The sequence below is a fragment of the Pyxicephalus adspersus genome, chromosome 1 (genome assembly GCF_032062135.1).
Source record: "Pyxicephalus adspersus chromosome 1, UCB_Pads_2.0, whole genome shotgun sequence".
Lineage (NCBI taxonomy): Eukaryota > Metazoa > Chordata > Amphibia > Anura > Pyxicephalidae > Pyxicephalus > Pyxicephalus adspersus.
The window spans coordinates 15,319,722-15,343,954 of NC_092858.1; the positions used below are offsets into that span (position 1 = coordinate 15,319,722).

Sequence of the window (24,233 nt, forward strand, 5' to 3'; positions counted from 1 at the left end):
TTTTACTGCTTTCCCATAACAGGGAGTTCAAAGTGGGGTTCAGACTTCACAAAGCATTCTTCCATAAGTAAAACATGATGAGTTTTCTAACAAGAAAACCAGGCATCACCCCAATTCATTTTGACAGCTTTTACAGATTGACTAATTTTTTTCTGGAGTTTTGTGGGAAACATGTACATGTCAGTTGAATATCACACTCAAGAACATTTTTTGTGCAATTCTTTACTTTTTATTGACTACAAAGCAACACACTTTTTTTTCAAAACACCAAAAATGGTGCCATATAAATCCTGTTTATTATTTAATAATAATAATATATATTTATTGCCTTTCACACTGGGTCTGATTTATCAAACAGCTCCAAGACTAGAGAAAATAGACTAATAACCTCCTGGGCGGTTCATTTTTGTCCGGTTTTATATGTCTAAAAGCTGTACATTGTTTTTCATGGAAATATATTTTACAGTATAATATAATAGTATGAGTATAATAAAGTTTGAAACACAAAATCATGTCAAAATAATAAATACATAAATAAAATGTTTTATTTAAAAAAAAAAATGTTTTTAAAAATAAATAATATACTTATACTATTATAATATACTGTAAAAAAAATGTTTATGAAAAGCAATGTACTGCTTTTAAACATATAAATCTACTGTTTTGCATTCAATACAGCTATTTTGTAATAAATGCAATACAAATAGATTTGAATCTTCCACCCCGCCCTGAACAGACGTCAGCACACACCAACATCACCGGGAACTCCGGGTGCAGAGGAAGCCGGCCAGAGGACGAAAGAAGACGGGGATCATGGAGAAGGACGCCGGGGGATCAGGTAAGCGCTTTATTTACTATCTTTTCCCATAGGTTTACCTACCCCAAATGTGACTTGGGGTTACCGCTTGTAGCATCTTTTTTCTACCGCTGGGGGTGGGGGGTTAAAGAAGAACCTAGGTGATCCAGCAAATGTGGAATGGAGTTCCTAAAAATTATTTGCGATTAGGTGGCAAATGTTTTCAATCCTGGACCTGAGCCATTTCAGGTTTGCTGGATTATCCAGGTTCTCCCACGATAATCAATCTTCTCTAGTCTTGGAGAGCTTTAATAAATCCATCTCATTGTCTTTTCACATTTTGAAGCACAGCTTTATAGAAGGAAACCAAAACGCCATAATGGAGCTGTGTACATATTCCTTACATATGTTCCCTTCTTTGTATAATTACAGGCTTGTGAGGACATTAACAGGTGATGGTTACTACAGAAATGACCAAACCATGAACTGAATGACAACAGACGCCCCAGCAGGTGAAAGCAGAATTATAGTTCTGCAAAACATTTGCAATCAGGTGGATCCTTTATTGCAGAAAGATCATTGTCTTCCATTTAGAAAACACATGAGTACTAATGCACCGGGTATCGCTTAACCAAAAAAACCCTGTGCGCATGTGTGAGAAATAGATCATCCCAGCCTGGTTAATCAAGATGGCTGAAGATTGGAACCAGGAAGAAGATGGCGGTGATGGAACAGCTGAGCATATTTAAAAAATTGTAATCAGACAAGAAAGGTTATTTTTTTGCAGAAGGGGCATCGCCTGTGGTTTTCAGAGCTCTAAACTCAGCCTCAGTGTTCCTTATTTCATGGGAAGAAACGTTGCATTTCTAAAGCTACATGGGGTTATGAATTCAGTTCAGATACAAATAATGCTTGATTGAATTTTCATAAAGAAAATAAAATACTGTTCCTTTAAAGGCTTTGTAAGAAAGACAAATGCTGCTTTGGCTGCATGTTAAACTTGTATTTTATCTTGCTGCCTGTCAGGACTCCATGAAAAGCAGCTCCAGCTTGCAAGGTCATGTGCTTTGTAGTGAATTCAGATTCAGGGAGGCCTTTGACCCACTTCTGAGTAAAAATAAAATGTATACAGTGTTTTATAGCTGTATGATTTGTGTCAGGAAGCTAGAAATGAGGACCAGAGACCAGATGTAGAGCTCTGGGTTTTTTTCCCACTGATTACAAAGTAGTAACAAATGATGAACTTGTTTTTAGGAGTTGTTCAAATAATGCTGTAAACTTAGATAATACCTCTCGGTAAGTCCAAGGCTCGTCTGAGCATGTACACTTTAATATAGTGTTTGCATGCTAAAATAAAAAGTGAAGTAAATATTTATCAGGTGTTATAGAGGGCCGGCCAGCAGTATAGTAGGTTTAAAAAGGATCAGATTGTTTAGAACAGCGGTGAATAAATCCTAGTCACTATGGAGAATGGAAAAAGTTCACTGGTGACCAGAATGCCCTCCTTTGAGGTTTCAACTATTAAACTTGTGAACACCGTGGCAGTGTTCTCCCCAGCCCCTTTTAGCTAGGCGCACCACCCGGCACTTTTCAGTAACCACCCTGTGTTTTTGGGTGGTTACTGATGAGTTGGGTCACAATACAGAGGCCACCACCCACCTACAAAAATGTCTGTGTTAAACTCTGCTGTAGGATATGGGACTTCTTTGCAACAAGAAGAGTAGGTTACTTTGTACGTAGCTATGCGCCCAAGGTAATAGATTGCCCTTATGGATCAAAGAGACCCTGTCACATTCATCTAAAGAGCAATCTTCCCAGATGACTATGTACCATGCTGCTTGGAAGTTTGTGAACCCTTTAAAATATCTATATTCTTATAAGAATGTGACGTAAAACATCATCTGATTTTCAGTCCTAAAAGTAGACGGAGTTAAACAAATAAAACAATTTTTTTTTATTTTTGGTCATTTATTTATTGAAAAAAAATAATATCAAATATATCATATCTGTGTGTGTGGTAAAAAGTAATTGAATCCTTTGGATTATAATGTCATTTGAAGGTGAAATCTGGTGTCTGGTGTTTTCATTCAATGGGGTGACAATCAGGAGTGCATGAGATACCCCAAATAATGTAAAGAACAGGGATCCAGCAAATCCTAACGTTTGTAGATTTGTATCACGGCACGGACAAAGGAGATGTTTGAGGACCTCAGAAAATGAGTTGTTACAAGACCAAACGGTTACAAGGCCATATTTAAAGAGTTTCAATTCTCTTATTATTCCTCTTTGTTCCTCCTGTGGCTTCCAAAAAAAAAGTGCAGGGAGGTAAAGGGAGGGACAGAGGAGCTTGTCCAGCAAAGACAATGATTAGATACTTCCACAAGAACAAAGAGCTATGATCTGAAAACTGGGAAGAGGTTGTGTTAGAGATGTTGACTGCTTCTAAAGTAGTCAAATTTGTTAGAAAATTCAGAACATTGAAAGGCAATAAAAACTTGCTTGTGGAAAGCATTATGGAATGCTAAATTGTCCAGCTAAAAGTAAGCTTTTAAAATACTTTGTTTTTTTCTCTCCTTCGCAGCATGACATAGAGCCATTCCAAGGTAAAACCTAGCTGTGATTTGTACTGCCTACATGTAAAATCTTCTAAAAACAATAGTTCAGATTTATTAAAGTTTTTCCATGACTGGAGAAGATAGACTATCATAGTCCATGATGGATAGACCATAAAAGTCTTCTCCTCCTGTCTTGGTCAGCTTTAATAAATCAGACCCATTGTATTATTCTATGATTTATATTATATTAGCACGTTTAGTGTTAGAAAGATAAAGGAATACCTAAACTAAATATGTATAGGGCACATAAACTTTTGCAAATGCTCTGTACACTTCATTATGTACCTTGTTTCCCCAAAAATAAGCCTTAGCATGATTTTTCCATATTTTTGAGGATGCTTGAAATATAAGCCAAGAGGTGCTCATTTTGGGGAAAGCACTATTGCTAGACATGAGAAATTGGGGCCAATGGTTCCAAAGGAAATGGAGTCACAAGAAATTCATAATGCATTTCAGTTATGATGATGTTCCAAAATTTGATTTATATTGACTTTTTGTTCATGAAAAAATAGGACATTCCCTGAAAATAAGCTCTAGTGCATTTTTTTTAGTGCAAAAATTATTACAAGACACTGTCTTATTTTTGGGGAATCAGGGTAGGTACATGGTATGTTCAGGCTGAAGAGAAGCGTTGAGTTTGTGGGGTATTCCTCCAATGGAAAGTCATAGGAGCTCGGTAATACTGAGTACATATCACAGTTAAGGTATGTTGTACTAAACTCTACTGATGTAAAAGAATGTAATTGTTTACTCACAGTTTGCCTAAACCAATTCAATTAGTTACACATATAATGGTGTCAGTGCATGTTAGGTGTGTGATCTATAAATTATCTAAAACAAAAGAACAGTGTATATTCTGTGTATAGATTTAAATGAATGCCATTATAAAAGTGTATTCAGCAGACACTGCTGAGACAGAAGGAATAACATTACAAGCCACAGATGAGACATAACAAGAAATTTTTAACCCTTACCAATGGAAAAAGTCCCATGCATGCACTTTTATAACTCAATGTTCTTAAAAACTACTGTTCTAAGATTTATACCCTACATATGCTCCCAGTACACACAGAAGCCAATCTTTAACATTTTGTCCTTTGAGAGGTGCAATGTTTGTATAAATTGGTCAATGGGTATAGACTGGTCATGGAAATCATTCGGAGACTTCTCACCCCTGAACATAGTCCCTTCTCAAGTATCATTTTGGGTTATACTTTCCTAATGATTCTCATGCCCTACTTGGTAGAAGCTATTGTTACCATAAACTGCAGTGATGATGGGCAAAAACCTAAAACAACAGTTGAAATAAAAGGCCTTATAATATCAGGTTGGTTTTAGGGCATGAAGCAAAAAGGACGTTTTCCTGGTCCTACCACCACAGCGGTTGTGATTGCTGTTGTCCATGGCAGCATAAGGACATCATAGTTCATATTCTGAAGCTGCAGCAATCACTGGCGACAACACGGTCCTTGATTCTCCCACAACCCGTCTTCAAATTCCCCTGTCTGCAACATCCCTTTCCTTAAGAGCCCAACCCACCCCTCTCCCCTTCCTCTTACAGTGTTGCTCATTATAAATTGTCTGCCAATTGCCAATGCACTGCAAAGAACCAAAAAAAAAATTACACAAATTTTATGATACAATGTTGATTGTTTGCACTGAAAGCTGCTGCACAATGCCCTGGGGTCCAGTTCACAAAGAATGACACCACAACGCATTGTAGCTTGCACAATGTACTTAGATAAGCTTTGCTGTAATTTGCAGTAGAATGTGTGTTCTACTTGCCTTATGGCAACACAAAAGTTGGACCCTGAATATCCTCCCATTGCTGAGGCTGACCCAAATAAAAGGGAAATGCATTTTTAGTGCTTTTACGTTTAGGCTGTTTTAATTTGTTGTGGTAATGTGTGGCATGTTTTACAACACACTCATACAAGGCATACTTTTTAATGTTTGTTGTTGTATCAATATGCTACTAAATGCATTTCTGTTGGGATGCATGTAATTGTTTGAGTATTGACTGATTACATCTCTGCTGACATGTTTCTAGATACTAAAAAACATGTAGGTTGTATTGTACATGACATATTTCTGCCCAGGCTGGCCAACTCTATTTGCTGTGTTGTATATACATATGTATGATTACTTGTCTTTAGTGATATGTTGTATTTATATTCTTACAAAGCACTGCTTTGTACCTTGTGTTGTTTGGAATTATTATTATTATTACAAAGTATTTATATAGCGCTGACATATGCAGCTCTGTACAAAGTCCATAATCATGTCACTAGCTGTCCTTCAAAGGGGCTCACAATACAATGGTCATATATAACACAGTCTAAGGCCATTTTTGTGGAGAAGATAATCAACCTAACTCCATGTTTTTTGGAATGTTGGAAGAAACTGGAGTACCCAGAGGAAACCCACACAAACATGGGAAGAATCTGCAAACTCCATGCAGATAGTGTCCTGGCTGAGATTCGAACCTGGGACCTAGCACAGTGCTGCCCTAATAATATATATATATATATTATTATATATATATAATACATAATATTTATAACACAATGCAGTATAGCGGTATGAATGAGCCTGGTTGAGTTTTCTGCTAATTCTGCTGTTTGTTACACTTGTCATGTGAACACAAAATAGGCACCAGGGGGTTTCCACATTTTACACAACCGCAGCTCTGGTTCCCCAAAAGAAAAGGGGTTTATTAAAACAAAAATAATTACAAGAAATCTGACTGTGATCGAGAAGGTGCCCACTTCTGCTCGGAGCTTGCTGCAAATGTTCTATCTTGTTGTCAGAAGAGAGCAGTACATGGCCAACAGATGCGTTAAAGCATAATTATTTGCACATTTAGCAATACCATGGGAAGGAACTGGTTAGCGTGCATGAAAAAGACTTAAGTTTTCTGAATAAAACTCAGGAAATGCAGCGGAAGGGCACAGCCTGTGTAAAAGGTACTGTAAGGTGAGCTCTTGGTTTGCACTCTCTGCAAATAAAACAAAAGGAAAAGGATGGCAGTGCTACGCTCTTATCAGCTTTTCCGTACTGCCAGAGAGTGGCTCTCTCTCTCCACAGCTTACTCACAATTTCCACCTGGAAATAATCCTTCAAGAAAAAAAAAGAGAAAATCTGCAGACGCCTTGCAGGAACGAGGGCCAAAAAAAGACACAGTAAAATAGCAGTAGATGTTCTTCATTGTGCTCTTTCGAATAATAATGATTTAACATGAGAAAACATTTTCGGCCGTGATTTACACATGTAAGTCATTACGACAAAACTTGCACGAACCTTCGTTTTACCTCGCTGAAGCTGGTGGGAAACTAAAACATGTAAAACAATAGCCAGAGAGAAACTTGAGACTGCTTTTCAATGGAATGGTTCCTTCCTTTAGATTTAAAGAGTACCGATCTTTGAGTAAGACCACACATGGTCGTCAAGGGGGAACTGGGTGTAAAAATTTTTGACCACCTTTAAATTAAAGTTTCTCTAGGGCTACTCAACCTTTTTACCCCTGAGGAAGCTTTAAAATAATTTTCAGATCCTGGGAAGTCAATATTTTCTCAATTTTCAAGGCTCTTTGGAAAAAAAGCTTCCTACATTATTGGCCATAAAAAGAGAACCTCCCTACAGTGGTGGCTAGAATAACACTTATATAGACACATATTCCAGTCATGCAGCTGGCTCCACCAAGTGCTGTTGGCCCCAGGACTATGGAATCATCATCACACGCGAAATCAATCACATAGAAAGGGCTCAGAGTTTGAGGAACCTCTAACAACCTCTGGAGGAACCCTGGGGTTCCACAGAGCCTTGGTTGAGAATGGCTGTTCTAGAGCATCCTACAAACACATACGTTTAGATAGGTCCGATGTTCATGTGAATTCTAAAAGTTAGAGGTAGGAGGATTTTAAAAAGTGGGAAATATCTATCAGCAATGACGTTTCAGAAAAACATAACAGGGATATGGTAGAAATAGCACTGCTTATGATTGGGATTTGAAGGGAACACCCATTTTTTGGGCTAGGCAATCATTTAGGTTCTTTGGTAAATCAAATCTTTTGAATCAAAATGTACTGCAGATCAGGGCAGACCTTAGACAGGTTGAATGTACTCAAAGTAATGTTTGCAGGCAAAGTGACAATAGGATTGGCTTACTAAATGAATATATTCAGTTCTCCTATCCCTATTTAATGTACAGCGCTGCATAATATGTTGGTGCTATAAAAATCCTGTTTATTATTAATAATAATAATAATAATAATAATAATAATAATAATAAAAGAATACTTAGCTTGGTGAATTAGGTGAATCCCTGCTGACTCTAAACATCCAATGATGTACAAGCTAAAGTTCAGTTTTTGTAGATTTCTTTGCATGTAATTGGGTATTCTTTACACACTGACATTTCATCACATTTACCAATTTTAGGCATTCATACATGTTTTAAACCAAGCTTGGTGGCACATAGGAGGAAATAGAGCCCCTAAAACACACACAATAAACCAAACTGCTGCAGCGTTAACAAAGCCAAATGATGATGTCACACTTCCCCAATGGGTTACAAGCACATTAATAACAGTATAAAAAACTAAAAAAGTACAATAACAAATAGTCAAACAAAGCAGCTGCATGAATATGACACCTGGCTTTGTGTGGAATGGAGAGGACATAAGCTACCGCTAGGTAAGATATTATAGGAAATTAGGGAAAGAAGACCCTCAAAAGTGAATAAATCAGATTTAGGTGGCATTGACCTTCTTAAAGAAAAGACTAGAGTACCTGTGCATTGAACATGCATGAATATTCTCACTGAATATCTCTATAAGGACCTCAGCAGCCATATGTAAACTATAACCCTCTCTCGAAATAATTGCTTCCTGCAGTGGCTGTGAGTTCGACAAGTGTTTAAAGAAAACCATATGACAAGACCCCACGTTTGAAGCAAATCTCATCAGTGTTGGAAACAATATACATGCTGTACTGGGGCTATGGGAATGCTTACATGTGCACAACACATTGTTTTATGGGAAATGTTTAAAAGAAAAGGGTAAGGTTTACCTTACGATTCAAGACACCATCCCAGTCAACTTCCCCATATTTTCAGTGAATGATCAGGGAAACAAAACAAGTACATGTACATGTTATGTTATGTGGTCTCTGTATGCAATGACTTGTAATTCACAAGATGCCACAAATCAGGAAAACAGATTTGATAAGATAGTGTGCAGCTGAATGCAGTAAGAATAGATATAAGCTACTGGTGCTGACATTGGGGCATTTTAACAAACTTAGGTGTGTATATCCCTGCTCTAAAGGAATTGGAAAAAGAAGATTTTAGTTTTGCCTAGAAAGAAGATTTTAGTTTTGCCTAGAGATGGGCTTTAATGAAAAAATTCTGAATTGTAGATTTGTGATATTGTACGATGTGTGTTACTCATCACTACATACTGGGAACGAGCTACAAACCACCTGCCATTTCGGAGATTCTCCGATCCAGGCACACAAATATTACAGTTTGGCCCTTGTCAAAATCACATAGATCCCTAAGTTTGCCTGTTTTACCCGCTCCCAACTGATCACCTGCAACTGACTGTTCACATGCTGCTTACTATATCCCACGAGATCACCAATGTATTCACTTGTCTAGTTCTGGATACCCTTTAGCCCCAATCCTTCAGACAGATGATGCAGTGCCAACAGCAAGGTAGGTGATATATGTAACAAATGAAATTAAGATAAATTGTAAGAGCACATTTTTTCTTGTTTGGCGGCCAAATGGATTTCCATGATTTCTATGTCTACAGACCCTTGCAATCACCACCATTAAGAGACCTTGCATTAAACAGCAATGAAACAGAATAAAGAACTGACCCTAGAAATCTTTATTCTTAAATCTCAGGGTGATCATGATTTATGAATGATGATGATGATGATGTGGAACCTTCAATTATCTTTAGTTGTTCAGATCAAGTAAAACAAATCTGACTGTGCTGTGATGTCTAAGTCCAGACTAATATTGCGGTAATATTGACAGTGTAATGTTTACCTAATCTGCACAGCACTGATATACAGCCCACGTCTGTAAATAGAAGGAAATCTGCTGTTGCTTCTTCCATCCCCATAACTAATCTCCTTCCTTTACAAGAATACAAGGGAAGTGGGACGGCTGACAGATGTCCATTCATCACCATTATGTCATCTCGTCTGTCAACAAGTGTCATTCTGCTAGACTTAATGAACATTTATTGAGGAAGTATGACTGGCAGATAAGTAATATTCCAGCACACGGACCTATAGCTAAAAGATGAGAAGTAATAGGATATAGGATGCCATTTGTCCTAGAGACAATATGAATCCCAAGTTAATGTTTTGTTGATGAATAGGAGAGAGTGCAGAGAAGGACAACTAAACTAATAGAAGGAATGGAGGAGCTCAGCTATGAGGAGAGATTAGCTGAACTGAATCTATTCTCCCTTGAGAAGAGACATATAAGGGGGGATATGATCACCCTGTATAAATATATAAATGGTCCATATAGAGAACTCTCTTCCCAATTATTCACTTTGAGATCATTACAAAGCACAAGAGGGCACTCTTTGCTTCTTGAGGAAAAGAAGTTTAAGCTCCGGATAAGGAAGGGATTCTTCACTGTAAGGTCTGTGAAAATGTGGAATTGGCTCCTTTAGGAAGTAGTTTCAGCAACTACTATAGATTGATTCAAGAAAAAGCTGGATGATTTTCTAGAAGCACAGAATATAACTGGGGATTAAGACTTTAAAGTAAAAGTAACAGTGACTGTTGATCCAGGGAACATCCGATTGTCTCATGGAATCAGGAAGGAATTTTTCCCCCTGTTTTTTGCCTTCCTCTGGACCAACTATGTCTTATAGGGTTTTATATCTGGGATATGTTTATTTCCCTAGTGGTTGAACTTGATGGACTTATGTCTCTTTTCAAACTAACCTACTATGTACCTATGTTACAAAATTCTTATAGGCAGAACTTTTGGCACATTTGTTAAAACACACATATAATCACTGTGTTCTAAATGCAAGTCAATTGTAACACTAATTTTGACATTAGGGGTTCTATTTATAAAACAGGGAATCTGACATTTCATCAATCATTCCTTAGTGGGAATAAATTGCTGCCATTGAAACACATTGAACTGGAAAATTGCCACAAGGGAATGTCTGATTGGCGGTTTCATAAATAGAGCCCTAAATGTTGAAAAACAGAAACACAGCACAATGTACTTATATAAAGAAAAACAATGACTAGGTTCACAGCACAAATATCCATGTATATAATACCTGAAAAATGGCACATGGTTGTGGTTTACATACGGCTCTTTGCCATTTTTTGTAATATATGAAGTTTTTTTAAAGCTACATACACTTGTCAGATGATTCTCTTTTGATAATTGCCTCAGGGCTAGTATCGGACGAGAATCTGGCATGTGTACAGGGCTCGTCATTCATGGATCTGTCCTGGTGGATCCACGAACAAGGAATGATTGCTCGTAATACAAGTGGAGGATAGAGAGCACAGCTGAGTGCTGCCCCATGTTTCTCCCCCTACCCTCTCCATAGAACAGAGCAGTATGTACAGAGCTCATTCAGTCTTGTCATTGGAAAGGATCGTGAAAGATTCTTTCCAACAACAAATATTGAACGTGAGTATGTAGCCTTAGTCTGTTAAAGATCCCATATTGCATTTCTTTTATACTTACTACATGCAACCTGTGGGTAACAAGCACTCAGCCACAGCTTTTCTGATTTACTACTATGATGTGAATAACATGAACAGTTTGTGTTGTTAGACTTGAATTGAAGAAGATCAAATTTACCACTTGGCTCGATAAGACTGGTTCCACATCTGTGCATCAACCACGATGAAGAGTGTTGGGAACAAGCTTTGAGCATGCTTTTTTGGGGTGATCCCAATAATTTCCAATGGGACCCCAATGCACATCAATGTAGTACACAATACAAAGGGTCCTAGTGGCAGACAAAGACAAAAAAGGACCCCTGTGAGGAAATGAGGATTACCTGACCCCCTGGTGTCTGGTGTAAATGCAATCATGACACTGGTGTTCAGTGACCCTGTTACATTTTTTTGCTAGTGAATAAACAAATACATTGGTGTTAATAAGTGAAGTTAGTATAGTTCATTAGTATTTATTGGTACCGGTAATTACCTGACACAGACGCTCCTCTGAACAAGCTGATTCCTACCCTATGCTTTGGAATTATGTAAGGTATTTTGTCAGATAATGGCAGCAAACTTGTAACCCAGTCAGGGTATTTTCGGTCACTGAAGGTACCCTGGTCATTTTTTAGCTACTAACTTTCAATTACAGAAAGGAGCATAAAACCTCCGCTAGGACCTTGGAGATCCAGTGCTTAAATGTCTGATATATCCGTCACTGAATAGACTCTTCAATGCACAAAACCACATAGATCTGAATAAACATACACACACTTGAGAAAATAGGTTAGGACAATATTTCTGGTGCGTGCTAAAGGCCCCTAAAATTGAATAGGCAATGTGTGCTGACACATAATTCAAGGTCCTTCAACATGTACACATAAGTGTAATGGGCCCCAAGCCAGAGGACCCCTGCTAAGATAGACACTTTGGATTAGTTATTTGTATAGAGGAAATCATCAAGCATTCAGGGACTGTTGGGTTCTATACTTTATTGACGGGGTTATTTATTATTGCAAAAACATTAAAACATTTAAATAATGGATAGCACAGTCCTTTGCCAGCACTCATGATACAAGTAGATTTTCTATCATAAAAATCTTGCACGCAATCTTGCAGAAAAGGGATAGGTCAGCGTTTCTCAACCAAGGTTCCCTTCATCCCCAGGGTTCCTCTAGAGCTTGCTAGGAGTTCCGTGAGCAATGAGAATTTTTTGCTTTTTGAGTCAGTTTAAGTGACACAGGTTATTAAACTGAAATGTTCTTTTTCCCATTCAAACAAGGATATAAACACTTAGGTCTGGTGATATGCCCTAATGCCAGTACAAGTATTGTTATTAGTATTTATATAGCGCCAACATATTAAGCAGCGCTGTACATTAAAAAGAGGTTACAAATGACAGACAGATACAGACAGTGAAAAATGAGGAGGAGAGGACCCTGCCCTGAAGAGCTTACAATCCAGGAGGTGGAAGAAGTAGAACACAAAAGGATGGGGGATATAGAGTGGTGGGAAGTAGTGACGGTTTAGGAGACAGAAGAAGATGGCTAGGCAAGTTTGAAAAGATGGGCTTTGAGGACTTTTAAAGGAGCAAGTAGGAGCAAGCCACATAGGATGACCATTCCAGAGAGTCGGGGCAGCTCTAGAAAAGTCTTGGAGCTGTGCGTGTGACAAGGTTATGAGTGACAGATGATCTTTTTTCTTTAGGGTGACATTCTTTCCACTGGCCACCATGCTATTGTACTGTGAGCTGTGGATATAGTAATCATAAAAGGAGTTTCCTGAAGACATTAAATTTTTCTTCTTTTTTCTTCCATGTTACAAATGTAGAGAAAGTCTGCTGTAGGCAGTAACAAGAAGCGTAACAAGTCCCTGTACTGGAACAACAATATGATTATAAGAGTCCCTGTCCATCAACCTTGGGAAGATATTTGTCTATGGTTGACCAAACTTATTATAATTTGTGGATTGTTGAACACATACTGGCTGATAATCCTTGTAGTGAATGGCAATTTGCAGATCATTAATTTACTGTCCTATCTGGAGATCTGCAGTACATTGTTCTCTTACCCTTGCCCTATACATTTTCCAAATTCTTTGCTTATATATAAATGTCACCCCTCTCGCAGTATTGATTTAATTTGACCTGCTACTTCCTGAACATCTGCAGTCCTTAATGGAATTCCTTCGTGGCAGACCTAAAGTTTTAGAAAACTGCGTTCTTTCATTCACCACTCTGCACAACAAAAGCTACAATACATACCATATACTTTATCTTAAGTTTTGCAGCATAGTAAACGAAAGTCAATGTAATCACAACTGAGTTGAACCCAAATCTACTTAGGTTTTTAGAAGCGATTGATAAAGAATTAGAAATTATTTGATGTCCTTTTGAAAACTCTGTGACATTAAAACAAGGACAGGACAGAAAAAGACACACAGCAATAAAAAAAATCATAAAGGTTCTAACCATTGCCCATTATATAAAAATGTTTTTGTTGCCACTTTTATTCCCATTGATGAGATTTTTCATAATATCCCGTGGTCTGACTCCAAGTCACTGCAGAAGGAAGTGAGGGGAAATTTCCCCAAAGGAATACAATAAAAACATGGCAAGGGTTCTAAATCTTTTCTTTTTTAAAAAAATAAATAAAGACATTTTGATCTACACTTTTACTAGCTGGAAATAGTAGAGGGGAGCAGAGGAGCTATTTTTCTGGTCACCTGATAATATTTTCCCTTTGTTATGGTTGCTTGAATTTCTGAGCCCCCTCCTGCTTTCTTCTGTCTGACTGCAGTGTCAGTAACCAATAAAAGCCCCCTCATTGGACAAGTAAGGCTGCGTACACATGTGCAATAACTGTTGTTGGAAAGGAACTTTCCCAATCCTTTTTAATGGTAAACGACTGAAAGATGCATGACTGAGAGCTGTACATACAGCACCGTTCTGCTCTATGGAGAGGGAAAGGGGGAGATCAACAGAGCGGCAACGCTGCGCTCTCTCCCCTTCACTTTCATTATGGTCATTCGTGGATCCGCCAGGACGGATCCATGAATGACGAACAACCAGCGCTGTACACACACCAGATTCTCATGTCATATCAGCCCTGAGGATTATTGGACGAGATTCATCTGACGTGTATACGTAGCCTAAGTGTCAGCCCATTGGACTGCTGTTCCAAGAAATCACTTCATGCCATCTTTACATCCCATTATTTGACATGTGCACCCACTATGGAGTGCATTTTTGATAATTCCCCTATTACAGTCCATGGGGAGTAATTCTGGTGACAAGTTATTGACAATCATCTCTTACAATTATTAAGAAGCAAAAAATAGAGAATTGAATAAACTTCCCTCCCAGTATTTTGGTACGTGCCTCTCTGCCTATGCAATCTCCCATGCCATGCATGATGCAGTACCCTCCTTTGTATCTTCCAGCAGACACTTTTCCTGCCTCTCTTGCTTTATGTTTTCTTTTATCAAATATGGGAATACTTGCCACCAGCAATTGAAAACTCAGACTTCTGTTATTTCAGAGTATGACCTGCAGGACTTACAGGATGCACACTTGGTAATTCATATGGGGAGGAGAATATATGAAGCAATGGTCTAGTCCAGGGGTCTGCAACCTGCGGCTCTTCAGCCTCCTTGTTGTGGCTCCCTTCGGCTGCCGCGGGGAGATCTCTGATGGGGGATCCCCTTCCTCCCAAGACACTGCGGCGTGTACAAATGGGTGTGTACAATGACATCCCCCTCCTTTGAACCCCAATTCCTCTGGAATGGGGAGATGTACAAAACCAAAAATGTAGGTGCAAGTGGGGGACACCTGTGACTAACACCCCCTAAAATTTAATTGTTAGGCTATCATCAGAACATAAAGAACTCTGCCCATCAAAAAAATCTACCGTTACACATTGCTGGAGGCACCTGAACCCCAATTTCAATGGAACAGGAAGGGGGTACAGGTGAACAAAATTAGAGGTGCAAGTGGGGACACCTGTGGCTAACACCTCCTAAAAACTCCACCCATCAAAAAACCCCTACCCTGTTACACATTGTTGGAGGCTTCTAGCACCTAAACCCCAATTTATCTGGAAACGGGGGTACAGGTGAAAAAAATTTGAGGTGCAAGTACGGGACACCTGTGGCTAACACCTCCTAAAAATTCATAAAAACTGCCTATCAAAAAAATCTACCCTGTTACACATTGCTGGAAGCATCTAGCATCTGAACCCCAATTTCTCTGGAACGGGGGGGAGGCGGTACAGGTGACCAAAATAGAGGTGAAAGTGGGGGACACTTATGGCTAACACCACCTACAATTGAATCGCTAAGGCATCGTCAGAAAGTAAAGAACTCTGCCCATCAAAATAATCTACCCTGTTACGTTAGAAGCCTCCAGCTAATGTAACAGGATGATACATTAGAAGCTGGAGGCTTCTAGGGGCATAGTTCAGTGTTTAATTTATTTCAAAGTAGGCCTACACATGCACACTTGTTGTAACAGGTAAAATTAAAAAAATATTAAAACTTTTAAAAGTTTATAAACTGTGTTATGTTTTGCGGCTCCAGACTATTTTTCTTTAGTGGAAGAGGAGGCAAAATGGCTCTTTTGATAGTAAAGGTTGCTGACCCCTGGTCTAGTCTAATCCTGGTTATACCACTGATTAAAAAACTACTCTGGCATAAAAAGCACAAATGTGCTTTGTGCTTGACTTTCATTGGGCACAACAGTAACACCACATTTGTTTTAATGAATAGAAAAAAAAATGGCAGGAAGTGCAGGACACCGGTCACATGACTGGGGCTGCATAATATATATTTCCACTCACATCCTGTCCTGATGATAGGAAGTGATAGATAAATCTCCAACAGACACACAGACAGAAATCATTTTTTGGTATTGAAAAGCGATAGAATGTTGGACCTCCTCCCCTTTATTTTTGTTGTCTGAAAACATTATGACCATGACAGTAACTGAGGGAGAAAATCTCTTTGACAGAGCCCTGGACTGCATTATAAACCAGACCACTGGTAATCCTAACTAATCCTTTCCTATCCAAAAGGAAAATATAAAAAGCAGTTTTGCTGGACCAGCACTTGTCTATATAATGTGGTGCTTGTTTGTTTTTATTTTTTTTTTTTTTTTTATAGTGCAAACAATATTGTGTATCTAGTAGACTAATAACCATACAATGATCTGGATACATTAAAACAGACTTATCAGCATTGTATATTTTCCTTCATTATTTTGTATTTGCTTCTTTTATTGTTATTATTTTTTATGGTGCAATTGTATTTGACAATTTAAATATTAAACAGATGGTGGATGAACACTGGAGCCTGTAGGTGGCAGTATTCATCTGCAGGCTGAAGATTTATGTCAACGCCTGCATGTGATCACTATCTCAGAGTTAGTATAATGATCACATAATCCTAAATCACTCCAATTGCTATCAGTGTTCAGTGGAAACCTTGGCTGCCATTGGCAGAGTCCAGCAGAAGTTAATCTGTTGGCCACTGATATTTTTTCACAAGGCATTGTGCAGGGGAATATTGATTAACAGATTGTGGACTGGAAGAGGGCAAATAAGCTGCAATAGTCTAATTTACTAGATTAAAAGCATCCTTTGATAGTTATAAATATGTAAAAGTGAATAAACGTATTCACAAAAATATTAATTATCTTTAAAGCCTAGATGAATCTTCAGTTTTAAAGATAATACAGATATCCTGTCTCCCCTATCTCCACACATTCATACTAATGGAGTCACCAGTGTTTCCAGGCAGATGTGGGCCCATTCACACACTCTATAGGGTAACTGGATTCAATCAAAGGATGTTGCTGTTGCTTCTGGAATTTATTGGTATCACAATAAGTATCTGTATATGTAAACGTATTTTGTTTGAAAGTACAAATATTATTTAAATGAACTAAATACATTCCGGGTACTTAAAAAACATGATTAATGTCCTACAGAGTTTTTCATTTTTTCCTAATGTAGCCACATCCTTAGAAGAAAGCCTGTGCTGTGCCAGCAGCTGCAGTGCAGCAACCTTACACTCTGTAAAAGCAGCAGTCTCACTGCAAAGGTCCAACTCCCCCCATACCAGACCAATGACTCTGCAATCAACAAAGGTCATCATCCATGAGGAATGGAGAGTTGCAGCACTAGAGGACGTGTCAGAGGTGTCCCATGCAGTGGCTGAAAGGGAGAAGGCTTTTCTATTCAGGCAGTAGGTGTTTGAACTAACTATACGAATGCACACCTTTTTGTTTGATGCCCCTGGAATATATTTAAACTGAAATTTCAACTGGGCTTTAAGTTTGCAATGGTGGATACAATAAATGGCTAAACAGTTAGCACTAAGGCCTTTTAGCTCTGGCTTCTGGGTTTTTAGCCCACAGCGGCCTTTTTAACCTTTTTTTAAATATTTTTTGTCCATATACTTCAGCAAGGAAATATTGATATTTACAAATGTTCCGTATGTTTTTCAAACTTTTGTATGAGCACAATACAATTGTATAGAAATTTTTTTTTTATTATAAATTTTGGTATAATATTATGTAAGCAACTATTATGCAAGTCCCATTCTAAAAATCTATTAAATCAATAAGTATACAACAGAAACGTGGTGTGATATAAAGACTTCTTTCCCCCAAACGGAAATCTTTACCTTTTATTATTTTTTATTTTATTGTAGTTAACTTAAGGGGAAAAAAAGGATAGAGTACCTGAACCTTTTCTTTACCATGGGGGAACCCTTAAAATAACTTTCAGGACTTCAGAGAACCTCTGCTGTAATTTGCTATATCTGCAGCTCACAGTACATTAATATGATGGTCAGTAGGAAGATCGCCTACTCTGGCATTGCTAGCCAATGGGAAGACCACCATCCATAGAGAAAACCAAAACATAATTGGTGTCATTTAAACTGACCTAAGAGGCACAGATTGCTAATTGTTTATGAAAACCCCAACAACCTCTGGAGGAACCCTAGGGATCCAGGGATTGAGAAACACAGTTTGCACAAAGTTTGTAGGTTCTGTCTGGGGATACTTTATGTCCTCTGATTTCCACCCAAAAACATTTACCCAATTGGCTCCCCACCAAACCGTCCCAATACTGTGGTGGGAACATTAGGAGTTGGAGCAGATTTAGGTGAAGTGAATGGATCAATGTTCTTTGTTAGACCTGTAACATGTTAATCCTTTATAAACAGAGGAAATAAACAAGATGGTACACGACTGACTGAAGTCTGGGAAAACCTGCTGCAGCTGTTAGAAATGAGGCCGGTGTAAATGGTTTTAAGGAGCCCTGACTGAAACATATGAGCATCGTGAATATGTATGTATATTTGATATGGAATAAATATGAGTCACTCTGGAGAAAGGGGGGTGGCTGGGTAGCCCCAGGCATGACCATGGAGCATTAATAAGATTTCCACAGATGTGTGTGTTCTCGCTGGCTCCCGCGCTCTCGTTTTTATGTGGATCTGTTGAATGTTGCTCTCAGGAAAGTCAAATCTCAGGCAAAATATAACACAGTCGAGCTCTGTGCAAGCTTTCCCACATACCACTGCCAATGTAAATTAGAGTGACTGTGACCCGCCTGCAACCCAGCTATTCCAGCGCTCCGACACCACTGCTACTACGATATGGAAAAATACTAAGCCCAGGAATAAATGAAGAGTTGCTTTTATTTACTTAAAATTATCATGTGGGGAACACTGGCAAAAGACCTGCAGTGTCCCTGTAATGGGTCATCCCAGGCTAGAGTTAGCTGGTGCCGGGAGAGAAAATAAATACAAATAAACCATTCGATCAAATATATCCTTTACTTTACTGTTTTAATGGTGAGTAATACAGGCAAGGTATCTTGTTGGGTAGGATCATTTTTAAACAAAATAAAAAAAGTGGGGATCCCATGTTGAAAATCTTCACTACTGTGGGTGTAAAAAAGGGAAGGAGTCTGTAGGTTCCTTTTGGGGTGCTGTCTCAATGCTTCCATTCAGCTTTTGAAACATGGCCAAAATATTTGTTCAGGAAATAAAACAGTTTGCAGCTGAAAACTATAAAAAAATAATACACTTACCTCTTCTCCAGATTCTGTGCTGAAGAAAGAGAGACCCCTGGAAATGGTAGACACTCCAGTGCTGGGAGCATTTTCTCCTTGAGCTTTGGAGTGCTTTGCATTTCCCACACCTCTCTAAAAGAAAGATCATTCTTAGCTAGGTGTTGTGGACAGAAGCTTTGGGAAAGGTAAGTGTACTATCCTGCTACTTGCAGAATATTTTTATGCTTCTTTTGTAAAACATGATCCAGCAAAAAAAGAAGAATTTGCATTTTAATTGCAAGGTTTACTTTTAGGATTGCCCAAGTCTTATTTATTCCAACCTCTGACTATTAGATCAGCTTACATAAGACACAGAGTTTAGAACAGACAGTAATAAATAGGAGCTGGACACAGACCAACCATATAATGAGGAGAACGAATGGGACCAAATAGCCATTAATAATTTGCTGGCTCAGCCTAAAGAAGGTACAGTAAGTTCCTATTCTGTTTTGAAAAATGTTTTTTTTTATTGTATAAAACCTGCACAGCTTTCTCATGCTAAAGAGAAGGGGCCACAGACAAAAAAAAGATCCAATCTAAACACAAGTGAAATAAAAATTTGAGTAATGTCTGTTCACATTACCTGTTGCTGATGTACATTTGGATACTGCAGTCCAGGCATTTGCTGATTTTGCTGCATCTTTGACATCATCATCTTTTGCTGGAATCCTCCTGACCTAGGAAGTGCTTGATTGGCAGTCAAGGAATTGACCTGCTGTACTTGTTCATGTTGCTGTGGTGTGGTAGAATTCTGCTGCTGTGGAAATGGTAACATTGGTTTACTCTGTGGCACCAAACTCGAAGACACCTGTTGGTTAGTTTGCTCAGGGCTGTAGTGAAACAGAGGTTTTGTAAGGCCGTGGTGATGTTCCTCTGGCAAATGATTGGAATTGACAGAGTTCTTGTTAGATTCTTGAGGTTTTATCATATCAAGTGAGGCATTCTGGACACTGGAGTTATTTTTATAGAGGTAGCTATTTACTGTTTTTGGCTGATTTCCACTTACAGAAGCTCCACTCATTGAGCTACCGTGAGGACTTAACTGCTGCTGCCGAAATGGGCTAGGGACTTTCTCCATCCCATACTGTCTTGATGACTGTCCTGTGGTTGGTCCACTGGCCCAGCTTGTTGATGGATTAGTTTGCTGTTGCTGTATTAAAGTATGTTGCCGATTGGCAGCTATCTGTTTCAATTGTTGGGCGTGAGACAGCTCCTGCCAATTACTCAGACGGTTTGAACATGAAGCTGTTTGCGACTGGCCTTGACTGGGGAGAGCACTAGGAGAAGATGTCAAAGGGGAACCAGACATAGAAAAAGTTGGGCCTGTAGATGAGGGCCTAATTTGTGGAGATCCAACCCGTGTTTGATTCAGACACTGCGAATATTCGGTTTTAATGACCTTGTCTAATGGCGCAGATATTGATAGGTTTCTTTGATTATGCTGATCAATGTCTATGTTAAATGGTTCATCTTGCTTAATTGTTATATTTATCATATTCTGAAGTTCCAGATCACTCATTGGTGGCACAGAAATATAAGTGAATTCACTGAACAATTCTTGGAGTTCTGGATCCATAAGCTGCTCTCCAGAGTCATCTCCATACCTAAATGAGTTTTCATGGGATATCCGATGGTCAATGTTTTTGCCACATGGTAGACTTTCCCCAGGTTCCTTCTTTATACCTTTTAATGTTGAGTTAAACAAATCATTGGCCTCACAGTTACTTGCTGCATTGCTGTTTTTTCTATGAATGCCTTGCTCCATTGCTAAGAGTCCATTAACTGAATGGTTCATCCCATCAACTCTATGATATACATTCTGCCCAGCTGATAAGCAGTCACTGGTTCGAACTTTCTTAAAGTCAAGAAAGGAATTATCCAAGACGCCATTTGATCTCTTGTTGTTGGTTGGAGATACATTCACCACGAGTCTCCTCTTTAATGAACCTTGAAGCTAACAAAAACAAGACAAAATGTATGTTAGCAAATAAAGCATACTAAGTGTACCATCAGCATGAACTTTGCCAAGTCTAAAAGAGAGTTTCCTATCTGCAGTCCTGACTATCAGTTGCATTGGTACAGATCACATTTTTAGCCATTCTCATCTAGAGACCTAAATTGTACCTTAAAGGTGAGCATCAGCAATTCTGCTCTCTCTGAAATGGCCAGTATACATGTGAATACTCTGGACTATTGCTTAAATTAAAGATAAAAAAATACAAATTACCGTAGTTACATATTCTTTAACCACATTAGCATTTCAAATGTAGGAGACATCCTAAAAATTGTCAACAATGTTTCTGAGATGTACATTATCACCTATAACCTTCACTTCTACATTTGCCATCATTACAGGCAATTACTGAACTGCAATGCATTGCAAAGCATAAGCAGCTATCAAAAGTCTGCTATACAATTGGGTATAGTTTTTATTTCACTTGTTTGTAGATCAAAGGTGTTACCTCTGATTTCCATCAGTTATGAAAAAAAAAAAAACACAAAAATGTGAATGTCTTTTTTTTTTTATTAATAAAATGTATTCTTATTTAATTGCCTTTTGTCTAAAGATTACACAGATATGTAATACAACTTTTGCAAGACAGTATTACCAAAAAAAAATATATAATTTTTATTTTTACATGTAATTACCCTAGACCAGGGGTGTCAAATTCAAATACACAGTCACGGGCCAAACTTGAAACTAAAATAGCACCGCTACTACAATTCCCTGCGTCAAGAAAACAGTCCAATGTGGGGCTTATTGTTATGAGTGGCTGGAACTCCCTTTTCACTGAAATAGCACTGCTAATACAATTCCCTGCGTCTATAAAACAGTCCAATGTGGGGCCACGCATAGACAGAGAGGCCGCTGGTCTTTAGATGCGAGTGATGCCACTACTACAATTCCGACTGTAATAGCGGCGCTATTTCAATGCAGCGGCAGGCCAGCTGCAATTTATTTTTAGGATTCCTTTGGAGGTCAAAAAAAAAGAACGTTGTGGGCCATATTTGGCCCGTGGGCCAGAGTTCGACACCCCTGCCATAGACATACCAATCTGTTCTTATCTGCACTTTGTAACAATTATGTTTACTATGGGAGAGAATCAGTGTTCAAAGCAAAATAACACTTTTCTGCCTTAAACATTGCTGTCAGCAAAACAAGGTGGACAAACTGATAGAGATAGAGGCAGAAATAGAAGAATTGCCTCATGAGGGTGCTTTTACTTCTTTATACAGTTACTAATTGGTGGAAGGTATTCCTTGACCAGAAACATATCAGAACATCAACCTGGCTGCACTGCCTGGTTTGGGTGCCTCAAACAGAAGACTGGCTGAATAGAATTACAAATTTTCTCATACAATTATTTTAGATGAATATTTAGCTTTTGTCTGGAGTTGTGTTTCTTAACTCTAGATTCCTCTAGAGATTGCTGGGGGTTTCTGAAACAATGGGAAATTGCCTCTCAGGTCAGTTTAAATGACACCAATAATCGTTTTGGCTTTTTGTAAGGATGACATTTTCCCACTGTCCACCATGCTAGTATACTGTAAGCTGTGTATATAGTAATTCTAGCAGGGGTTCCCTGAACACCTGAATGTTATTTCAAGGGTCCCCCCATGTTACAAAGTTTGAGGCTGATCTGGAGCCTCCTGTGAACTCTCGCTTGGTCTCTTACAAAACAGATAATTTTAATGAATGGCCTGTTGACTTAATAACTTTCTCATGTATCATCAGATACAAAAACTTACCATCCCCAGAATCCAACCTAAAACTTTCAGAGCTTCATCCTGTCATGAAACTCCCATTCTCCTTAACTAACTGGTTAATCAGAATCGTCCCTAAGTGCTAATGTGTAGCGGCCATAGCCCTAAGCAACCGGATTCATGTTCCATTTCTAGCATGCTGTACAAGGACAACCATAGACCCATGGGTTGCTACAGGTATCACAGTCACCTTAGGTTTATATTGCCCATTACATTCTCTTTTCAGCTCAGATAATGATATTTCTGAAGAAAGCAGCAGCAGCCTCTGGAAATGAATTGTGCAGGCTCTGTTGGCAATACTTTCATCTATGAGAACTCAAGTCGTAATCTGATATCAGCACTGTGAGATGAAAAATGCTCTCTGATGCCGTCATGGCAAAGTGGGAATTCAGAAACTAAATGTGGCGAAAAGAATGAAAGCAGAGCTCTGCTTGTAAGATCTTGTAAGAAGTGGATGTAATTGAGGCAAATGTCAGGGTTCAGGTGATTATAGCCATATGAGTTCACGTGCAACAACCCAGTAAAGTACTGCCCGTGACACTTTTTATTTCTTTTTATTATTATTTGCATTATGGCTCAGTTTAATGGTACAAAAACACAGAGTTTACTGCTCCCAGGTACCTATTGTCCATAGCTAGGCATCCAAAAATGTCCATTTTTTTGGAGGATTTTGCAAATGTTTATATAACTACAAATGACTGTAAAGGTGTTTATAGATTGCCTAAAGCCTAAATAAAACGGTTTGAAGTCATCTCTAATATTGAAACCAAACCCTTGGGATGGCTTCCAGGATAGGAAATGGGGCATTCAGCTGGAATCCCGTTGCTTCCGTCCCTCTTGAAAAAAACTAGACCCCCCCACCTAGGGCGCATAGGCCATCATTGGGGCAGAAGGCCTCATTCTCACAGGTAACCCTGTTTTGTGGGGGTCTGGAGTTTATTTGGAATCCAGAAGCCCCCTATATTAAAGAAGCCTCAGATATCCACCCCTCTTTATAGTGAATGAGTAATGATACCCTTTACTCATTCCCAGAAACGTTTAATTAGTCCCTAGAAATAACAACACCACACAACTTGCTCTGTAAATTTGTATTGACTTCTGGGAGATTTACCCCGTTTTTTCTACTGGTGAGCATTGTTACTCAAATGAAGAGTTGAAAGGCAATGGGAAATCTCTACCTAAGAAGATAATTCTTCTTATTTTGAAAGATTTCCA

General features: G+C 38.6%; 1 protein-coding gene across 1 annotated transcript in view; it reads right to left on the reverse strand.

Moving 5' to 3' along the window:
* Positions 1-24,233, reverse strand: part of MAML2 (mastermind like transcriptional coactivator 2) — a 102,674-nt gene that overhangs the window by 22,449 nt on the left and 55,992 nt on the right. The window contains exon 3 of the mRNA XM_072402833.1: positions 19,837-21,207. Within this exon, the coding sequence (XP_072258934.1) occupies positions 19,837-21,207 (1,371 nt within the window). The remainder of the gene's footprint in view (positions 1-19,836; positions 21,208-24,233) is intronic.